This window comes from Rhinatrema bivittatum, chromosome 5, assembly GCF_901001135.1.
Source record: "Rhinatrema bivittatum chromosome 5, aRhiBiv1.1, whole genome shotgun sequence".
In the NCBI taxonomy this organism is placed as follows: domain Eukaryota; kingdom Metazoa; phylum Chordata; class Amphibia; order Gymnophiona; family Rhinatrematidae; genus Rhinatrema; species Rhinatrema bivittatum.
In genome coordinates, this window is record NC_042619.1 from 132,149,670 (window position 1) to 132,170,811 (window position 21,142).

The 21,142-nt window shown below is 43.9% G+C and overlaps 1 protein-coding gene across 1 annotated transcript in view; it reads right to left on the reverse strand.

The window, feature by feature from the left end:
- DGKH (diacylglycerol kinase eta) overlaps positions 1–21,142 on the reverse strand; it is a 735,022-nt gene that overhangs the window by 43,216 nt on the left and 670,664 nt on the right. Inside the window, 2 exon segments of the mRNA XM_029602950.1 lie at positions 15,604–15,734; positions 17,169–17,277. Coding sequence (XP_029458810.1) covers positions 15,604–15,734; positions 17,169–17,277 — 240 coding nt within the window.

Genomic DNA, 21,142 nt, shown 5'->3' on the forward strand with positions numbered 1-21,142 from the left:
TCACAGTCCTCTTGTTTAATAAAATCTTACATTCTCTATTTATTTATTTATTTGATTTATATTCCATTTTTTCAAGCACTTCAAAGCAGATTACATTCCTGCCAGACCAGTTTGCCCTGGGCAATCTTCAGCCAAAACATATTTCTTCTAAAATACTGTCAAGGCCTGACTCACAAGAAATAAGGCCCTAGATGAACTAAGGCTTTCATCCAGATCTAAGGCAAGCTCTTTCTGTGGAAAGGAAGCACGAAACACAACTTCCCTGCAAAAGAAAATTACGAAGAAGAGAAGCAGCTAACTAGCAACTGAAAGTGAAGTAGCCCAACACCTAGGCTCCAAACCTAGGCTTTGGACCTGCAACTTAAAACAGAACAACAGGAGGAAAAGGTTTCCATTTTTTTTTCAAAGTCCAACTCAATAAACCACACAGGCACAGGGATAACTCCCTAATAAGAAAGCAGAAATAAGCCAAAGGGTGTGCTGTGGCAAGGTAGTACATACCTGTATTCTATACTGAATAACATGACCCTGCTACTAGGCCAGGGTGTTCCAGTGGGCACTATGTAAGAAAAGTCCAGTGGATAATGAGGTTGCAATTGACTCAGACTACTTAAAGTTGCTAAGATTGCATCCAGGTTACAAATGAGTTTTTTATAGTCCTATTCCAATTTGACACAAGGTTTGCACCTTTTCAAATTTCAGATCTTCAATTTGGACTGGAAAGATCACCTAAAGGACTTTCACATTTAAAGTTAAGAACATAAGAAATTACCATGCTGGGTCAGACCAAGGGTCCATCAAGCCCAGCATCCTGTTTCCAACAGAGGCCAAACCAGGCCACAAGAACCTAGCAATTACCCAAACACCAAGAAGATCCCATGCTACTGATGCATTTAATAGCAATGGCTATTCCCTAAGTAAACTTGATTAATAGCAGTTAATGGACTTCTCCTCCAAGAACTTATCCAAACCTTTTTTGAACCCAGCTACACTAACTGCATTAATCATATCCTCTGGCAACAAATTCCAGAGCTTAACTATGCATTGAGTGAAAAAGAATTTTCCCCGATTAGTCTTAAATGTGCAATTTGCTAACTTCATGGAATGCCCCCCTAGTTCTTCTATTATATGAAAGTGTAAATAACCGATTCACATCTACTTGTTCAAGACCTCTCATGATCTTAAAGACCTCTATCATATCCCCCCTCAGCCGTCTCTTCTCCAAGCTGAACAGCCCTAATCTCTTCAGCCTTTCTTCATAGGGAAGCTGTTCCATCCCCTTTATCATTTTGGTTGCCCTTCTCTGTACCTTCTCCATTGCAACTATATCTTTTTGAGATGCAAGTGACCAGAATTGTACACAAGTACTCAAGATGTGGCCTCACCATGGAGCAAAACAGAGGAATATGATATTTTCCATTTTTGTTAACCATTCCCTTCCTAATTCCTAACATTCTGTTTGCTTTTTTGACTGCTGCAGCACACTGAGTCGACTATTTGAAAGTATTATCCACTATGATGCCTAGATCTTTTTCCTGGGTGGTAGCTCCCTAATATGGAACCTAACATCATGTTACTACAGCAAGGGTTATTTTTCACTATATGCAACACCTTGCACTGTCCACATTAAATTTCATCTGCCATTTGGATGCCCAATCTTTCCAGTCTTGCAAGGTCCTCCTGTAATGTATCACAATCCACTTGTGATTTAACTACTCTGAATAATTTGTATCATCCGCAAATTTGATAACCTCACTCGTCGCATTCCTTTCCAGATCATTTATATATATATATATATTGAAAGCACCAGTCCAAGTACAGATCCCTGAGGCACTCCACTGTTTACCCTTTTCCACTGAGAAAATTGACCATTTAATCCTACTCTCTGTTTCCTGTCTTTTAACCAGTTTGTAATCCACAAAAGAAAGAAGGAAATAAGATGCTATACTGAACTCCTGGAGGTAAAGGATGTCTTGTGAACACTAAAAACTTTCAGAAACTGAGTAGACAAATTGTCTGGTCTAGATGGACAAGTATAGTCTTGTACTGTTTGAACATACAGAGGTCCATATAAAAAAAAAGCCATTTAGATTGATAATGTAATAGTTGTCCATCTAAATTTATTTATTTATTTATTTATGGTTTTTATATACCGGAGTTCCTGTATACAATACATATCACTCCGGTTCACAGTAAACAGTAATAACTACTGCCGGGTGGCAGTTTACATGGAACAAATGACTTACTCAGCTATTTTCAGCCCTTATCCAGCTAAAATCTAGCTGGGTAACTAGTTACCTGGCTAGAATTTAAATGGATAAAATAGGGGCATTTAATGGATGACCCGGGGAGGGGTTAAGTTGTCCGGCTAACCTAGCCAGATATCGGGAATATCCGGCTAAGTTACCCGGCCTTGTGTGGCTGGTTAACACACTACTTAACCGAATATATCATGAAAAGATATCCATCTAAGTAGTGCAGTCCTCACTTAAGAAGATGCATTATCAGTAGCCCAATCCCCTTTCTCTTCCACCAAAGCTAATGCTAAGGCCCTTTCAGGCCTTACTCTTTTAACTCCTCCCTCCCCCACACATACTTTGTTAAACATTTAAGTCGAGCCGGCATTTAACCCCAGTCCCTGGTCCCGGTTTTAACATAAATATGGGATCTGGCCCCCTCTCCCCCACCCGGCACAAGGACAAATTCGGGCACCTGCCCCCAATCCCTGGACCCTCCCCATCTCCCCCCAAAACTTTTTTATGCAAGTGGGCGTAAAGGACTCTCTGCTCACTCCTGGTGCCTTCAGCGTTGCTCTACAGAGGCATCGCTGGAAGTGTAAACGTCTACATTAGTTTATGAAAAAACATACCCAGATAAACCAAGGACTGACTGGGCAATTTCTAGGACAGAGCAAAGTAAGCTGGCTAAGTTAGGCAGATAATGCCGAATAACGCCACAATCTGGCATTATCGGGCCAAGTCGGTTATGCATTAAGCTGCATTAGTGCTCTAACACGTTAAATAGCATATATTGCACAAAATACACTAAATAAAGCATGAGATATGCAATAATTTGCATGGCCTAACCCTGGTACCTTCCCCTATTACAATGACCTTCTCTGAATGTGATTTGCATACATAAATAATGCATATGCATGAAAATAAGGTCATTAATAGGTTATTGATGTAAATATAGAAACAGAGAAACATAGAAATGATGGCAGAAGAAGACCAAACGGCCCATCCAGTCTGCCCAGCAAGCTTTCGCGCTTTTTTTTTTTTCTCATATTTCTGTTATTCTTGGCCCTTAGTAATCTTTTGGTTCTATTTCCTTTCCACCCCTGTCATTAATATAGAGAGCAGTGTTGGAACTGCATTAAGTGAAATATCTAGCTTACTTAGTTAGGGGTAGTAACTGCCGCAATAAGCAAGCTACACCCATGCTTATTTGTTTACTCAGACTATGTAATTCAGCCCTTGTTGGTTGTCTGTATATAGATCCACTTTTCTTCATTGCCCCCTGCCATTGAAGCAGAGAGCTATGCTGGATATGCATTGAAAGTGAAGTATCAGGCTTATTTGGTTTGGGGTATGCTGGATATGCGTGAAGATTCAGTCTTTCTCCCCTGCTGTTGAAGCAGAGAGCTATGCTGGATATGCATTGAAAGTGAAGTATCAGGCTTATTTGGTTTGGGGTAGTAACCGCCGTAACAAGTGACGTATCAGACTTTCTCCCCTGCCGTTGAAGCAGAGAGCTATGCTGGATATACATTGAAAGTGAAGTATCAGGCTTATTTGGTTTGGGGTAGTAACCACCGTAACAAGCAAGCTACTCCCCGCTTTTTTGTGAATGCAAATCCTTTTTTCCACATTACCTCTTGCCATTGAAGCTTAGAGCAATGTTGGGGTCGCATTAACCGTGTGTATGTTATTGAATAGGGGTATTATCTCTAGGTAGTAGCCGTCATTCCCGCGAGCCACCCACTCTTCATTCACGTCCTCTAGGCTTTATGGATCCTCAGTGTTTATCCCACGCCCCTTTGAAGTCCTTCACAGTTCTGGTCTTCACCACTTCCTCCAGAAGGGCATTCCAGGCATCCACCACCCTCTCCGTGAAGAAATACTTTCTGACATTGGTTATGAGTCTTCCTCCCTGGAGTTTTAAATCATGACCTCTGGTTCTGCTGATTTTTTTCCAACGGAAAAGTTTTGTCGTTATCTTTGGATCATTAAAGCCTTTCAAGTATCTGAAAGTCTGTATCATATCAACTCTGCTCCTCCTTTCCTCCATGGTGTACATATTTAGATTCTTCAACCTCTCCTTATAAGTCATTCGATGAAGACCCTCCACCTTTTTGGTCGCCCTTCTCTGGACCGCCTTTATCCTGTCTCTGTCCCTTCGGATATACGGTCTCCAGAACTGAACACAGTACTCCAGGTGAGGCCTCACCAATGACCTGTACAAGGGAATAATCACTTCCCTTTTCTTACTCGATATTCCTCTCTCTATGCAGGCCAGCATTCTTCTGGCTTTAGCTATCGCCTTGTCACATTGTTTCGCCGATTTCAGATCGTTAGACACTATCACCCCTAGGTCTCTCTCCTGCTCCGTGTACATCAGCCTTTCACCCTCCATAGAATACAGTTCTTTCGGTTTCTACACCCCTTATGCATGACTCTGCACTTCTTGGCATTGAATCTCAGCTGCCATATCTTCGACCACTCTTCCAGCTTCCTTAAATCCCGTCTCATTTTCTCCACTCCTTCCGGCGTGTCCACTCTGTTGCAGATCTTAGTGTCATCTTCAAACAGACAAAGCTTACCTTCTATCTCGTCCGCTATGTTGCTCACATAGATATTGAACAGGACCGGTCCCAACACCGATCCTTGCGGCACTCCGCTTAACACCGCTCTCTCTTCAGAGTAAGTTCCATTTATCATCACACATTGTTGTCTGTCCAACAACCAGTTTGCGATCCAGGCCACCACCTTGGCACTCACTCCTAAGCTTTTCATTTTAATCACCAGCCTCCTGTGCAGGACCGTATCAAAAGCCTTGCTGAAATCCAAGTAGATGACATTGAGCACTCTTCCTTGATCCAATTCCCTAGTCACCCAGTCAAAAAAGTCAATCAGATTAGTCTGACAGGATCTTCCCCTGGTGAATCCATGCTGCCTCTGGTCCAGCAATTCTTCAGACTGTAGATAGTTCACTATTCTTTCTTTCAGCAGTGACTCCATCAGTTTTCCCATCACCTAGGTGAGGCTAACCGGCCTGTAGTTTCCAGCCTCCTCTCTGCTCCCATTCTTGTGAAGCGGGACACCACCACTCTTCTCCAATCACTCAGCACCACTCCCGTTTCTAGTGATCTACTGAATAGGTCACGCAGCGGACCCGCCAGCACATCTCTGAGCTCCCTCAGTATCCTGGGATGAACCTCATCAGGCCCCATGGCTTTGTCCACTTTCAGTTTTCCCAGCTCTTCCCACACATTCTCCACTGTAAATGGAGTTACATCTACTCCACTCCTCTCCAGTTTCTTGTTAACTAGCGACAGTCCTTCTCCTGGGTCCTCTTTAGTGAACACCGAACTGAAGTAATCGTTTAGTATTTCTGCCATTTCTTCATCTCTCTCTACATATTGATCCTTTTCACCTTGCAATTTCACTATACCACTATGAACTTTTCTCCTTTCACTGATGTATCTGAAAAACGTTTTGTCACCTCTCTACCTCTTTGGCAATCTTTTCTTCCGCTTGACTTTTTGCCATCTTGATTACTTTCTTCATCTTCCTCAGTTGTACCTGATATTCTTTGTGCTCCTCCCTTTGGGATCCTTTATATTACTTGAACGCTGTTCTTTTAGCTTTTATTTTGTCAGCCACCTCCTTTGAGAACCATATTGGTTTCATTTTTCTTTTGCTTTTCTTTACTTTTCTAACATATAGATTAGTTGCCTTAATAATTGCTCCTTTTAGTTTGGTCCACTGTTGATCCACATCTCTCTTGTTCTCCCAGTCTTTTAGTGCTTCCTCCAGGTACTTCCCCATTTCATCAAAGTCCGTGTTTTTGAACTGCAAAACTCGGGTCTTCATGCTTCTTCTACGTATCCTTTGTGTGATATGAAACCATACCGTTTGATGATCACTGGTGCTGAAGTGGGCACCCACCTGGACATCAGATACATTAATCTCCATTAGTGAGCACTAAATCGAGTATAGCTCCCTCTCTCATGGGTTCCATTACCATTTGTTTGAACTGAGCCCCTTGCAGGGCATCCACTATGTCTCTACTATTGTTAGATTCCGCTGAAGGGATTCTCCAGTCTACATCCGGCAGATTAAAATCTCCAACAATCACCACTTCTCCCTTCTTTCCTATCTTTTGGATGTCTTCAACCAGATCTCTGTCAAGCTCTCCCATATGATTTGGAGGCCTGTAAACTACTCCAATAAAAATGGATGTCCCATCATCTTTTTTTAGGTTGGCCCCTTAGGGTTTCTTCTTTGCCCCATCTTCCTTCCAGTTCAGATGCTTGGATATTGTTTCTGACATAAAAAGCCACTCCTTCCCCTTTCCTTTCCACTCTGTCCTTCCTTAACAAGTTATAGCCCGGTATTGTCGTATCCCAATCATGAGATTCCGTGAACCACGTCTCCGTGACATCAACAATGTCCAAGTCCGCCTCTACCATTAGGGCTTGCAGCTCTGGGATTTTATTGCCCAAACTATGAGCATTTGTGCTCATAGCTTTCCAGCTTTTCTTGTTCAGGTTACAGCTTTTCTTGGACTCCTTTTGTGTCTTATTTAGTTGAATTTTCTTATCCACTTTACCCTTTTCCTTAGCATTTTTATTTGTATTTCGGGGGTGACTTTTCTGTGTACATTGGGTTTCTTCTTTCTTTTCGGATATCACTTCAATCTCTTTCGCAAGATCTTCTTCAATAACTAATACAGAGAAGGCTTTTGCACTTGTGTCACTTGATACAGTGTGTGTCTCTGCATCACAGGTCTGATTCTACCAGACCCACTGTAATTCTGTTTTTTGAGTTTCTTATTGCCCTATGTGAGTGAGGGGGTAATCTTGTGGGCTGCACAGCTGTCAAGAACGGGTGTCTGTTGGTCACAGGTCTTATCCTGCCTGAGCCCACTGTAAACCCCTTTTGCCTTGACTTTTGATTTTATGTGGTAATGTGGGATTAACTCCTGAATTATATAAAGTGGGTGAAACTTTCTTTATTGCTGCTAATTCAGCTGTAACTTCAGCCAGCTCTTTTTTCAAGGAAGAGAGTTCTGAGCAATTAGGGCAAACCCTAAGTTTCTAGATAATTTCCCTGAGAATAAATGCTCCACAATGGTTACTTTGGATAGTCCTCATTTTGTTAAATTTATTTGATGGATAACACCTTAGGAACATCCAACTTACAGCTCGATACAGTAACATTCATTTGAAGATTTCTCGTCTGTAACGAGCTCGCTGCGCACAATTCGGACGCGTAAGGCAAACCAGCGATACAGTCTCCAGTTTGGCGTGTCCGTAGCGCTTCTTAAAACAGACGCGTAACCCTTCCCCACCCGGCATGTAAATGAACGAATTAGCTGTATAATGAAGGAATTAGCTATTCCCCTCCGATACCGTAACGCGCGCTCAGGTTATCTCATTAGTAACGCACTGTTTTGCCGCGGCCGTAACGTGTTAGTTTACCGCCTCCCCCTAGTAGGAGTTAGGACTGTGAGTCTAGTAACAAATCCATCGACACCGCTTAAGACACTCAAAAACAATAAAACACAATAAAAAAAAAAAAGCGATACAGAGATGATCGAGAAAATGTAATGATGTGGGACACATAAAACCTGTCAGAAAAAAAAATAAAAAATTTTAAATACCTGTCGGAGGGCCGCGTGGGGCCAGGCGTGTTAAATCTAGGCCGCGGGCGGGTGGGCGCCTGTTCCAGGCGGCAGCGGCAGCGGCGGCGGGGGGACACGCGTTAGTTCGAGACGGTCGGTGGGCGGCGGGTGGTCGCGTGTTAAATCTAGGCCGGGTCCGCACAGGTGCGCATTCATTCACTGCCGGTGGGGGCTGCCCTCCGGCAGCCCCCACCGGCAGCCCCCACCGGCAGTGAATGAATGCGCGCCTGTGCGACCCCTGCGATTCGGCGCTCAAGGCAGTCACATGCCGTGACGTCACGGCATGTGACTGCCTTGAGCTCCGAATCGCAGGGGTCGCATTCATTCACTGCCGGTGGGGGCTGCCCTGGCAGCCCCCACCGGCAGTGAATGAATGCTGTGACTGCCTTGAGCGCCGAATCGCAGGGGTCGCACAGGCGCGCATTCATTCAGGCGGAGCCGGCGGCTTTCGCCGCCGGCTCCTCCGCCTGGATGAATGAATGCGCGCCTGTGCGACCCGGCCTAGATTTAACACGCGACCACCTGCCGCCGGCCGTCTCGAACTAACGCGTGTCCCCCCGCCGCCGCTGCCGCTGCCGTCTGGAACAGGCGCCCACCCGCCCGCGGCCTAGATTTAACACGCGACCACCCGGCTCCCGCCGCCGCCGCCTGGACCCACGCGGCCCTCCGACAGGTATTTAAAAATTTTTTTTTTTTGAACACTCAGGTTTTTACATATTTTGGTATTTTTTTTTTTCACTTCATGGTGCCTGTCATTTCAAATGTCATTTGAAATGACATTTGAAATGACAGGTACCAGCGCACCCTGGTTACTGTATAGGCGCTGTATTAAGCGCCTATACAGTAAAATGGGTTACGCGGGCATAACCCTTCCCTACCGCTTTAAAGCCACAGCATGCATTTGCATGCGATTAGAGGAGAGTATCGGGGAGTTAGTGAAGAGAACTGTGCCTGCGGGGAGGAAGGGTGCGCCTGACACTGCCGCACTGTTATTACCGCGGCCTTACAGGATCGACCCGTTACTAATTTATCTTGTTGCCAATTATGTATTTAGGCAGACTATATCAGAAAAACAAACCTAGGGGTGGGTGGGTAGAGGGGGAGGGTGGGAGGGTGGGAGGGAGTTAAACAGTTAACACTTGGCAAGGGCTGTTCACTGGACACTGTATCTGCTATTGATTTTGAACAGACCTTCCTCCAGATTTGGCTAGCTAATTTAAGCTTTTCCCTGGCTCTGCCCAGAGTTGGACTACCCAAAGTTGGACTGCTGCCTCTCTCTTCTCTTTCCAAGCAGACTGACTAGGACAGCCAACCGAGAAAGTGCTCAGACCCGATAAAATTACACCACTTTTTAAAAAAGCAGTAGGGAGCCCTGGGATCCGCATCACATTTAAAGAGGCCAGAACCTAAAAAAAAAAAACAAGTGCCGTGGCTAAAGAAAAGGTTGAGTGGGGTCAGAGGTGCCCAGACCCTCAAAAGGGTTAAAAAAAGAATGTGCCACATGCAGCAATGGCGTTCCCCTCCCCCCCAGTCATCAATATTTGTTTATGTAGGCGTATCAGGATTGTTGACTTAGGCAAGCCCAGTGAAAGGTGATGATGTAATGGTGCATTGTATAGTAGATGAGTTTTAGATATATATTGTTTTAATGTGCTGAGATGTATTGTTTGTATTTTATATGGTTTTAATATGTTTGTTAATATTTGTTACCCACATTGAACAAAGAAGGATTTGGCAGATTACAAGATTTTTTAAATAAATAAATAAAATAAAGTCCCCACTCACCCCCACACCAGTCATCAATAAAGTGAACCTCCGACTCAGCCCCCCACACCAGTCATCAATAAAGTGAACCTCCGACTCAGCCTTCTCATGAAATTATTGTAGGTAAGGACCCCCCTCCCAACTCCCACTCTGAGCACCCTAAATAGTTGGGGGTATAGTGCCCCCTCTTCCCTCAAAGGTATATGAAAACTCAGTGTTCAGTGTCTTCCCCCCAAATTATAACAACTGGTCCTCGATCCCTCAAAGGGGCCCATGGCGCTTCCTTGGCCATGTGGCCTGGATCTGATCCCCTGACCTTGCCCCAGTCACATGAATGGAGCAAGGTCAGGCCAGCGCCATTTTGAAAAATGGCGCCAATGGATCCTAGGCTAGAGGGCACCCTGAGCCCTTTGAGGGGTGCGAGAGCAGGGTCAAGGGGCCATTGGGGGTACAGGTTTGATTGGGACACTGAACACCAACAAATTTTCATATATCTTTGGTACTGAGGGTGGGAAGGGCGAGGCACTATACTCCCAATTATTTAGGGTGCTCTTTGGTGGGGGGTGGGAGGGGAGTCCTTGCTATAATAATTCCATGGGAGGCTGGGGTGAGGGATTCACTTTATTGATGACTGGGGTGGGGGGATGGGGGGCTGTCACCAAGCATGGCATTTATTCTTTTTTTTAAACCTTTTGGGGTGTCAGGGCTGCCTCAACTGGCGGCTCCGGGTTGAGCCAGAGGTCAGCTCTGACTCCTGCTCAACTTCCCCAGTTTGCCACAGCAGTTTCTTTGTTTTGGCATCGGCCCTTTAAGGCGATGGCAGCCCTTTGAGGTTGAGGCTACCATCACACTAAAGGGCTGCTAGCCAAGTTCTTTTGTCCTGCAGTGTTTGGCCATGAGACAAAAGAAAGTGCCATAGAGCCAAGATGTTATTTTAGGAGAGAGGCCCACTATCACAGAGTCATTCTCCCACGATAGTGGGACCCCTCCCATGAAAACAAATTACGGCTTAGTGGCTCTAGGCCTAAGTTAGCTAGCTAATTTGATGACTGCCTCAGAGGAATCCTAAAGTTAGTGGATAAACTTATCAAGCTAATTTTCAGATAGCTGGGTATATTCAGCAGTGCACCCGTACCACTGAATATCCATTACAAGTTAGCCAAATAAATTTATCTGACTATCTTAACCAGATGCCCTGCAGCTAAATATTTTTCCCAGCCTTCTTAAGCCCTATAATATTTGGAATCTGGGCATTATTTAAAAAAGTGAGGTCTTGACCCAAACCTATGCAAAAACTGGCTAATTTCAAACTTGCCATTTTTAGCCACATTGATTGGAGGTCAGCTGTCATTACAGAATTTTTAGGAAGGTCTGATGTATTAGGCCTTCACTAATTGGGTTTTTGTGCTGTTTTCTGCATGGAAACCTAGTGGTGACATTGGTAGATAAGATGAGATGTCCGTTAGATATGGGAAAGTCTCCGGTGTTGCTCCTTCTAGATATTTCAGCAGCCTTCAGCACAGTTGATTATCAAGTTTAATTAAGAGACTACATGACTGTGGCATTGGCAGCCTGGGCATTAAATTGTTTAATTCCTTCTTAGAACATAAAACTCAGAGGATCAACTGGAAGGAACAGGTACCATCTCCTCAGAATATGATCTGTGAATTACTGCAGAGCCCAGTGTTGCCTCTAGTTATGTTTAATATTTAAATACACCCATTAACTGACTTGATTAAATCCTTGTGATTTAGTTTTCATTTTTATAGAGATAACATCTAGTTATTGTGTTCTATTAAAAAAGTGAGTCCGTCCTTCAAATAAATAACTGCCTGAAGTCTATTTTTTCATGGATGAGAAAGAACAGACTAAAGCTGAACTCCATGAAGAGTGAGGTTCCAAGGGTGGGCAAAACTGACCCAAGAATTTTGGATACCTAATTACATATTAGATAGAGTGGTACTCACACTTGAATCACAGGAAAAGTATCAGGAGGTGATGTTAGACTCTACTTTAAGGAGGGAGACTAATATCCTGGGGGTTGCAAAAACTGTATTTATGTCGTTACGAATAACTAAGCAAATTTTTGCCCATATTTATGTTAAAAACTGTGAAGTATGCTATGGTACTAGTGAGGCTGGACTATTGTAACCTTCTTCTTGTGGGTTTATGGAGAATGGTACCCCACTAATTACAGATCGTTCAGAAAGCAAAAGTTGCTTATCTGTAACAGATGTTCTCTGAGGACTGCAGGATATCAGTTTCACGAGTGTGTGATGTTATCCAATAGAGCCCAGGTCAATGCAGTAATCGCATAGCTTCCAGAGCTTACTTCATGCTGTACTGAGCATCTGCGAGCCATCATGCAGTAGAGCATGAAGAAAGCTGTACGATTACCACACCAACCCATGCACCATTGGATTTATATTTATATAAGGAGAAGCCAATTCATTGGGGATGTAGGTGGGTTCTGTGAGGCCTAATCTCCTGTTGGGACAATGACCGACTGGTTAATGTGGAAGTCCAGCACTACGTTAGGTAGAAAATTAGGATGCATGAGAAACTTTGTATATGGTGATTAAGTCACTAGAGCCTCGAGCTCACTGATTCTGCATTCTGATGTGACTGCTACCACAAATATGACCTTTCAGGTCAGGTATTTCAGCTCACAGGAGTCCAATGGCTCGAGGGAACTTTCATCAGTACAGAGATGGATTTACTTTCCATATGGCAGTGCTAAGCACCAACTGCACTGAGATGAACACTAACACATTTAGTCTTGAGACCAGGCTCAGAGATGTAGAAGGTATTCAAGCAGTTTTTGAGTGGAGCAAGAGAAAGGATCTAGGCCATTTTTTCCATGACGACAGTAGTTTTGCTTTAAGTCTTTTACATATTAATTATTTAAGTTAATTCAGTGTTTGGGACACAATTTGTAAGCTAATAAAACAAAATAACTTTGGTGATGTGGCATGTGTTTCAAGCAGGACCAACAATTTATTGTAGTTAAGATTCCTAAAATATGACTTTATGATAGATGGGGTAATATGAAATCTGTATCAATGGATGAGAAGGTCTTTTGAAATACAGAGTATTCAATGATGGTGTACCTATCACTATTCTGTTACTTTACATAACATGAAGTTCTTGAAGGATACTTATAATAATCAGGATGATGGTGAGAGGAAGACAGTACAGACCTAGGCTTCATAGGGGAGTGTTACAGGGAGAAGAGATGCTGGAGGATCATACTGAGGACAACAGATTTTATTAGGAGACACACAGAAAAGGCTGGAACCATAGCCTATGCTATATCTGAATTACAGTGTTTAGGGTATGTGAACAGGGAATAGAGCAAAACTCAGGTTGAAAAAAAATGGAGAGAAAACACACATTAGGGTAATTAATAAGCAATAGTAGCTTGTCATTTATCTAATGTTTGGGTACTTGCCAGGTACTTGTGACTTGGATTGGCCACTGTTGGAAACAGCATACTGGGCTTGCGGGACCCTTGGTCTGACATAGTATGGCATATCTTATGTTCTTATGGGTATGTGGGTTGGGCATGCAAACTCCATCTTTCCCTCTATACTCTTCTTGATGACATCTAATCTTTCAAATATTTTAACTAAAGCATACTGCTTTAATCCAGAAAATATCAAGACAGATGTAGAAATATTTCTTTTAGTAAGAAAAAAAATCTTTTGGATTTAATGACCGTGTCTCTTTTTTTAAATTTGATCAGGATATTTGATATTCTTAAATATACGTTCTAAATGCACAGAGAGGTCATTATTCCATCCAGCCATATCTAAACAGAGCTTGTTACAGAGTAACAATTCCATATGCATTCCACATGATTTAAGGAATTAAATGTTATTGTTAGGAGGAACCTTTTGCAGATATGTGTATAACACCCTCATAAATTGTACTTATTGTAATTTAATAACTCAGTACATTTAGATTAGAGTTATTTATTTATTTATTTATTTATTTAAAAACTTTTATATACCGGTATTAGTATGCATACATCATACCGGTTTACAATGTAACTTTAAAGGTAGAAATTACAATGAACAGGGAGGGCGAACAAGGAGGAGTATACAAAGAGCAGGAGGTGGAGGAATTAAAGCAATAAATAAAAACTGCAACGGACTATTTACAGGAATATACAAGGCGTAGGCAAGATCTTGCAGAAGTCGGTGTACTTAATCAGGGTAGGCTTGTCGGAAGTTATATTGTATGATGAATATTTTTTTTCATAAAAAAAAGCTGAGCTGCATATCTGTAGAATCAAGATCCATTCTGCCATTCACCACTAATTATAGGAGCGGATCAAGTCATTTAACCTCCCTGTGCCCACACTTGGGTCTATAAATTCTGTAGGGCGGGATCATTGAAGCCAAACCTATGAAGACTATGCAAATTAATGGTTTTATATAAATGCTAATTATTTGTACCATTAAGAAGCTTAATTTCTTGATATTACTGAGGTCAATATTCAAAGCGTGTTCAGTGCAATTTAGCCGCATAGATATAGCTTATGCGGTTATGTAGCAGCCGCTGAGAATGTGCCCCTTGGACAGCGGCCACCATGTAGCTGCATAAGTCACATATAAGGCTAAAACATTAGCTGCATAACTTGTGGGTGTGTAGTGGGCAGATTGGGTTGGAGCAAGTTAGCCAAACAAGTTATGTGGTTAACTGCATAAGTTATGTGGCTAAGGGGGTCATTTTCTAACGGGATCGCACGTGATACCTAGATTGGGGCGGAGTCAGCACCGGAAGGGGAGGAATCCGGGCGGCTCTAGGGTGGACGCGGCGGAGACATTGCTGGCAGCGAAAAGATAAAATCCCTTATCGCCACCAGTAACGCGCCCAATAGCACCACCTTTCATGGTGGCACTATTGGTTTTGAAAGCCGGCAGCGATAGCACCGTGGTGATGCGATCGCTGCCGGCTTTCGCAGGCCTGTCCCCCACTTCGCCCCCCGCACCCCAGTACCGCAGGATTCTCAAAGGCCTGCAATTTTAGAAAATCCAGGCCTAAGTTAGGTGAGCCATAGAGATTATCTAAACTTTGCCAATTATAACTTATACAGCTTAGCACGGATATATACATGTGCGTTCAGCAGCTTTTCTGTGCCGCTGAAGAAACCTTGTAATTTAGCCAAATAAGTTATATCTGGCTAAGTTACTTAAAGAGCTAGCTTTGAATATTGACCCCATTATGCTTTGATACTGTGATAATATATACTATTACTTGAAATATAATATATCAAAGAAACAAATTATTCTAGCTTTCACCAGGTCCTGTGAACAATAGCATCCGTAAGGCAGTTTGGCATGGCATACAAAATTGCATGAATAAATGGTAAGCCTGACAATCAAACTACCTTACTTTAGATGTAAATGCTACAAGTATTATGCAGTTTCCTGTCTTCTTAAATTTATTTTCTATTTTTACTACTACTTGAGCATTTGTGGATTTGAAGACATTAGCTGTCCCAGATAAGCAACTGTGGCCTTGCATTAGATCTATATAAAACAACTATTATGAATATGCCACCTTCCACACTGATCCTGTTTAGTAAAGGAAGTTACATGTGAGATTTATTAATTTGTTTAGGTTACTAAAACAATGCAGTGATGCAAAAGTTGCATAAGACAGAACAAAGGCTTTTACTGAGCCAGTCAAGGTGTATGTTCATTCTGTATGTAGAAGGAAATCGCCAATATCGCTGATATCCTTGGCTGCAAGTACAGTCAAATAAACAAGGAGTGCAGGCCACAGAACAGTGCATATTAGTCTTCAGCAATTCTAACACTATAAGCCAAGCTACAAGCATGTCACAGGAGGAGGACAGGAAAAAGAGGATTTGAAAAAAAAAAAAAATTCCCAAGAGCAGAAAAAGTAGCACAAAGGAAATACCTTAAGATCTCGCCTTTCCAGGTGCAAAAGCTCAGAGCCTCTGATGTCATGGCGGATGAAGATTTCTTTGTACTCTCCCAAACTGAGCAGATCCAGCCAAGCAGCAACTTCATCTGTTCCCCATTTTTGAACTACCAAAGTTAAGAGCAAAACCCCCTTAAATTTGTACATGCTCAAATGCATTACAAGCAAAGGTTAGGCCGAAAAGAGTGGAAAACAGAGTAGAACTGCAGTGCTAGCAAAGGGGAAAGGTTAAAGATGTCAACTCCACAAGACTGTAAGTTTTATCTTATTTCCCATGCAGGTTACAGATTAGCATTAATCATAAAGAAGAGATCTAAACAAGGAGAGGGTTCATTGTTTTGCAGCCGTGCTTTCAGCTTTTATTCAATTTCCTCCTAAGATAACAAAACTCACATGGGTCAAAGAGATTCAGTTTTACCCATTAGGATCAGTGGTGCAAGGGCCTATATTATCTGCTCTTTACTAATGACTAGCTCTTACTTAAACTCCAGAGAGAAAAAAAATGAAAACAAAACAACAACAACAACAACAACAAAACAACTCTTGAAATATAAAATCAGTTTCCATTTTTATGCTATGACTGCACTGATTATAGCTTTTACGCACAAAATATATAAAAGCTTGTAATTCAAGTAGCAGCCATTGCTCTCAAAGAATTTAATTGCTTAAACTACTAAAAGGATCCATGTCAAAACAGACTACTACAGTGAGCTGTCCACGTTAGTGCTAACATGCAGTAAGATACTAAGCATATTCCAAGAATGAAGAGTTATGTTTTTAATTCTTACTGTGCTGGTCTTTTTAAAAAATCAATACCAAAGTCCTTACGACTTTAAAATGTCTGACATAATTTGTGTCATAGTTTCTTTATAAACTAATTTTCAAATATCCTGCTGGAACAGGGATGCCATTTTGCATACCAGCTCTAATATGTGACAGACACATATTAGATCTGGTAGGAGAACCAATATGAAAGACCCAAATTTAATAGCAACTTTGGCCTGCTGAGGCCACACGTCTTCTGAAAGAAACTGGCTCAATCAGAGGGCCCAACCTCTGCAAATCATGGAAGGCAGGGTTACGCTCTGAATCTGAGGGAACTAGATGTTGTATTCTTCTGAAGTATGAGAGGTGCCACGGTATAAACTGGAGGAGGAATGGGATGTGGGAGTTTTGAAAGGGTAAAGTAAAGGTAAGAGATGGAGCCAGAAAAACAGGGTATGTGAAAGACAAGATATCTCTCTAAAAGCTGAAAGGTACAGAGTCATGTGCTTTGTGGAGGAGAAAGGCTTGAGCCTATGTGATGCATGTACTGGGGAGAATCTAGGCATAGGTTTTTATCATCTGAAGAAAAATCCACAATCACTATTGTATAATAATGTCGCTCGTCTATTTCTCTCACTGTTTGTTTGTATTCCTGTTGATACACATCTTGTAGATGTTTTGGGTGTACATTACCTAACTGCCTATCATGAAAAATGATACGAGTCTATACATTTTCTCTGCAAGCTGTACTGTTTCTTGCAGTACCAAACACATACCAGGCTGGGGGCTGGTCTTATGCTTTTGGACCTTTTCCCTTTTAAACTTTGGAACTATACGAAATACTGTGCTTCTGCTGTTTCTTTTAGCATATTCCAGAGGAGGATCCTGTTTGAAACAATTAAAACAGAAACATAACTTGCATAAAGTAATATCAAACATGTCAAAACTCAGGCATGACAAAACTATGCAATATAATGCTATGCATGAATGACTAGTAAGCTAAGTTACTCACCTATAGCAGGTGTTCTCCGTAGATAGCAGGGTAAATAAGTCACACAAGTGGGTGATGACATCTGATGGTACTGGGACAGAAAAAAAGCTCTTGGAGCTCAGAAAACCCGAGAAGGTTTTTCTGAGTATAGGCAGACCTTCCTGAGCAGCTTCCAATGGTACAAATCTGCTCAGTCTGTAAGCAAGCTAGTCAGGTCTAAAGAGAAGGTGAGAAGGACTGTGTGACTGATTTATCTTGAAATCTACAAAGAACACCTGCTACATGTGAGCAACTTAGCAGGACAAAGTCAGTCACACAAGTGGGAAACTCCCAAACTGAGGGTTGCATATGATAGTTTATTTCTGCATTTCAGTAGATTACTGCAACCCATATTTATTATCTGATGCTGAATGGAAGAGTTGAAAGAATTAATTAAATAAGCTTCTAAGAATTGCTCGTCCAAAACTGCTGTCATAACACAAAGTATTTTTGAGGCAGTAATGAGTAGTAAAGGTATGAATGGAAGATCAAGTAGCAACCTTGCAGATATCTTCTATGGAAACAGAGTGAAGAACAGTAGAGCTCTTATAGGAAAATTAGGGCTTACCTGATAATTTTCGTTCCTGTAGTACCAAGGATCAGTCCAGACTGCTGGGTTATGCCTCCCGTCCAGCAGATGGAGTCAGAGAGAAACTGAAAAGGCACCACCCATATACCCTGGTGCGCCCCCTGCGATCCTTCAGTATAATCGATAACAAAGCAGAATGATCTTAGGCAAGAACCCGTGACTAGAACAAGTGAAACATGAACTCTTGGAAAAAACGAGGAAAAACCCCGGCTGAAAATGCCGCTGAACTGAACGATAAGATACCTGTGTAAATGCTCCATAAAGGACTTCTGGATGGGACTGCTTCTAACATGGGCGGACGTCTGGACTGATCCTTGGTACTACAGGAACGAAAATTATCAGGTAAGCTCTAATTTTCCTTTCCCTGTACGTACCAGGATCAGTCCAGACTGCTGGGAAGTACCCAAGCTGCCCTAAATGGGGTGGGATCTCGACAGTCCCGCTCGAAGCACGCCGCTGCCAAACGAAGGTACCGTCGGATCTTGCACATTCAAACGGTAATGTCTAGCAAAAGTGTGCAAGGATTTCCAAGTTGCCGCCCGGCAAATTTCCTGAGGAGAAACAAAGGCACTCTCCGCCCACGACGCCGCCTGGGAACGCAGTGAATGGGCCTTAAGACCTTCCGGAACGGCACGCCCCCGACAAATGTAAGTTGAAGCAATAGTCTCCTTCAGCCAGTGGGCTATAGTCTTCTTAGAAGCTTTGAACCCCTTCTTAGGGCCACTCCACAAGACGAAAAGGTGATCAGATAATCGAAACGGATTGGTTACTTCCAAGTACCGTAATAATGCCCGTCGAACATCCAACCTCCTAAGCTCCGACGCCTCACTGCCTTCCCCGGAAAAGGCCGGTAGTTCTACTGTTTGATTCACATGAAAAGCCGAAACTACCTTTGGCAAGAAGGAAGGGACAGTTCGAGGCGAAACTCCCGAGGCCGAAAAATGGAGGAAAGGCTCCCGGCATGACAACTCTTGAAGCTCTGTAATGCGCCTCGCAGAACAAATAGCCACCAAGAAAACCGTCTTGAGAGTTAGATCCTTGAGTATAGCCCACTTCAGCGGTTCAAAAGGAGAAGTACAAAGGCCATGAAGAACCAAATTCAGACTCCAAGCGGGGCAGGTAGGTCTCACCGGAGGTCGCAAATGCTTGACCCCCTTCAAAAATCTGGCTACATCTGGGTGCATGGCAATGGAAACGTTGTCAATTTTGCCGTGAAAACAGCCTAAGGCCGCCACCTGCACGCGAAGGGAATTACAGGATAAGCCCTTCTTTAGGCCCTCTTGCAGAAATGTCAGAACATGAGACACCGTAGCCTGCCTCGGGGACATGGAGCATCCGCGACACCAAGAGTCAAACACTTTCCATACACGCACATAGGTAACCGAGGTAGACGGTTTACGAGCTTGAAGAAGAGTAGTAATGACCGAATCAGAATATCCCTTCTTCCTCAATTGATGCCTCTCATAAGCCAAGCCGCTAGACAGAAGCGATCGGCCTGGTCGAAAAACACTGGACCCTGCCGCAAGAGGCGAGGCAGGTGACCGAGGTGCAGGGGACCGTCCACCGCTAGGTTGATCAGATCGGCAAACCACGGCCTCCTTGGCCATGAGAATGCCCGGAACCCTGTGGGATTCTATCCGACACAACACTTTGCCTACCAGTGGCCACGGAGGGAACACGTACAGGAGAACCTGCGCGGGCCATGGAAGAACCAGCGCGTCCACACCTTCCGACCCGTGCTCTCGTCTGCGGCTGAAGAAGCGAGCTGCCTTTGCATTTAGGCACGTCGCCATGAGATCCACTCGGGGGGTTCCCCATCTTCGAACGATGAGTTTGAGTGCCTCTTGTGACAGTTCCCACTCCCCCGGATCTAATTGCTGGCGGCTGAGATAGTCCGCCTGAATGTTGTTGACTCCGGCTATGTGGGATGCCGCTATGCGAGACAGATGCTTTTCCGCCCAATCCATTAACTTGCTCGCCTCGGACGCAACCAGATGACTCCTGGTACCCCCTTGGCGATTTATATAAGCCACCATAGTCGCATTGTCTGACAAGACCCGAACTGCTTGATGTCGAATCAGAGGGAGAAAACGCTGCAACGCCAAGCGAACCGCCCTGGTCTCCAGGTGATTGATGGACCACCTGGTCTGCGGAAGCGTCCAATGCCCCTGAGCAGACTGAGATTGGCAGACCGCCCCCCAATCCGACAGGCTGGCGTCCGTCGTGACGATGATCCATTGCGGGGGCTCCAAATCAACGCCCTGGAGCAAATGGGTCGGCTGCAACCACCATTGCAGACTGGCCCTGGCCGGGTCTAGGAGCGGTAAAGGCACCCGGAACTCCTCCGATTTGGGGTCCCACCGAGATAATAGCGCTCTCTGTAAGGGCCGCATATGCGCAAAAGCCCAAGGAACCAACTCCAGAGTGGACGCCATATATCCAAGAATCTGTAAATAATCCCACACCACAGGCAAAGGCAGAGCTAATAGATGACGAACCTGCACCAAAAGGCGCTCCATCCTTGCCTGTGGTAGGAAAACCTTGCCCAAATTGGTGTCGAACAAGGCTCCCAGAAACTCCAATCTCTGGGAGGGGATCAGCTGGCTCTTGGGGTGGTTGACGACCCAACCAAGGGAGCTCAGACGGTGTAGAACCACCTGCACTGCCTCCTCGCAGAGTCTTCTTGATTTTGCCCGAATGAGCCAGTCGTCCAAGTACGGATGTATGAGCACCCCTTCTCTACTGAGGCTCGCAGTGACGACCACCATCACCTTGGTGAAGACTCTCGGGGCTGTCGTGAGGCCGAACGGAAGAGCACAGAACTGATAATGGGATCCCAGGATCATGAACCGCAGGAACTGCTGATGAAACTCCTGGATCCTTATGTGCAGGTAAGCCTCTGTGAGATCCAAAGAAGCCAAAAATTCGCCTTTGTGGACCGCCGCGATGACGGAGCGCAGGGTCTCCACCCGAAACGCGGGATTCTCAAAGCTCTGTTGACCTGTTTTAGATCCAGTATTGGTCGAAACGTGCCCTCCTTCTTTGGGACAATGAAATAGATGGAGTAGCGACCGGTGCCTTGCTCGGCCACCAGTACTGGAAATATAGCCCCCAGAGCCTGTAACTGCGCT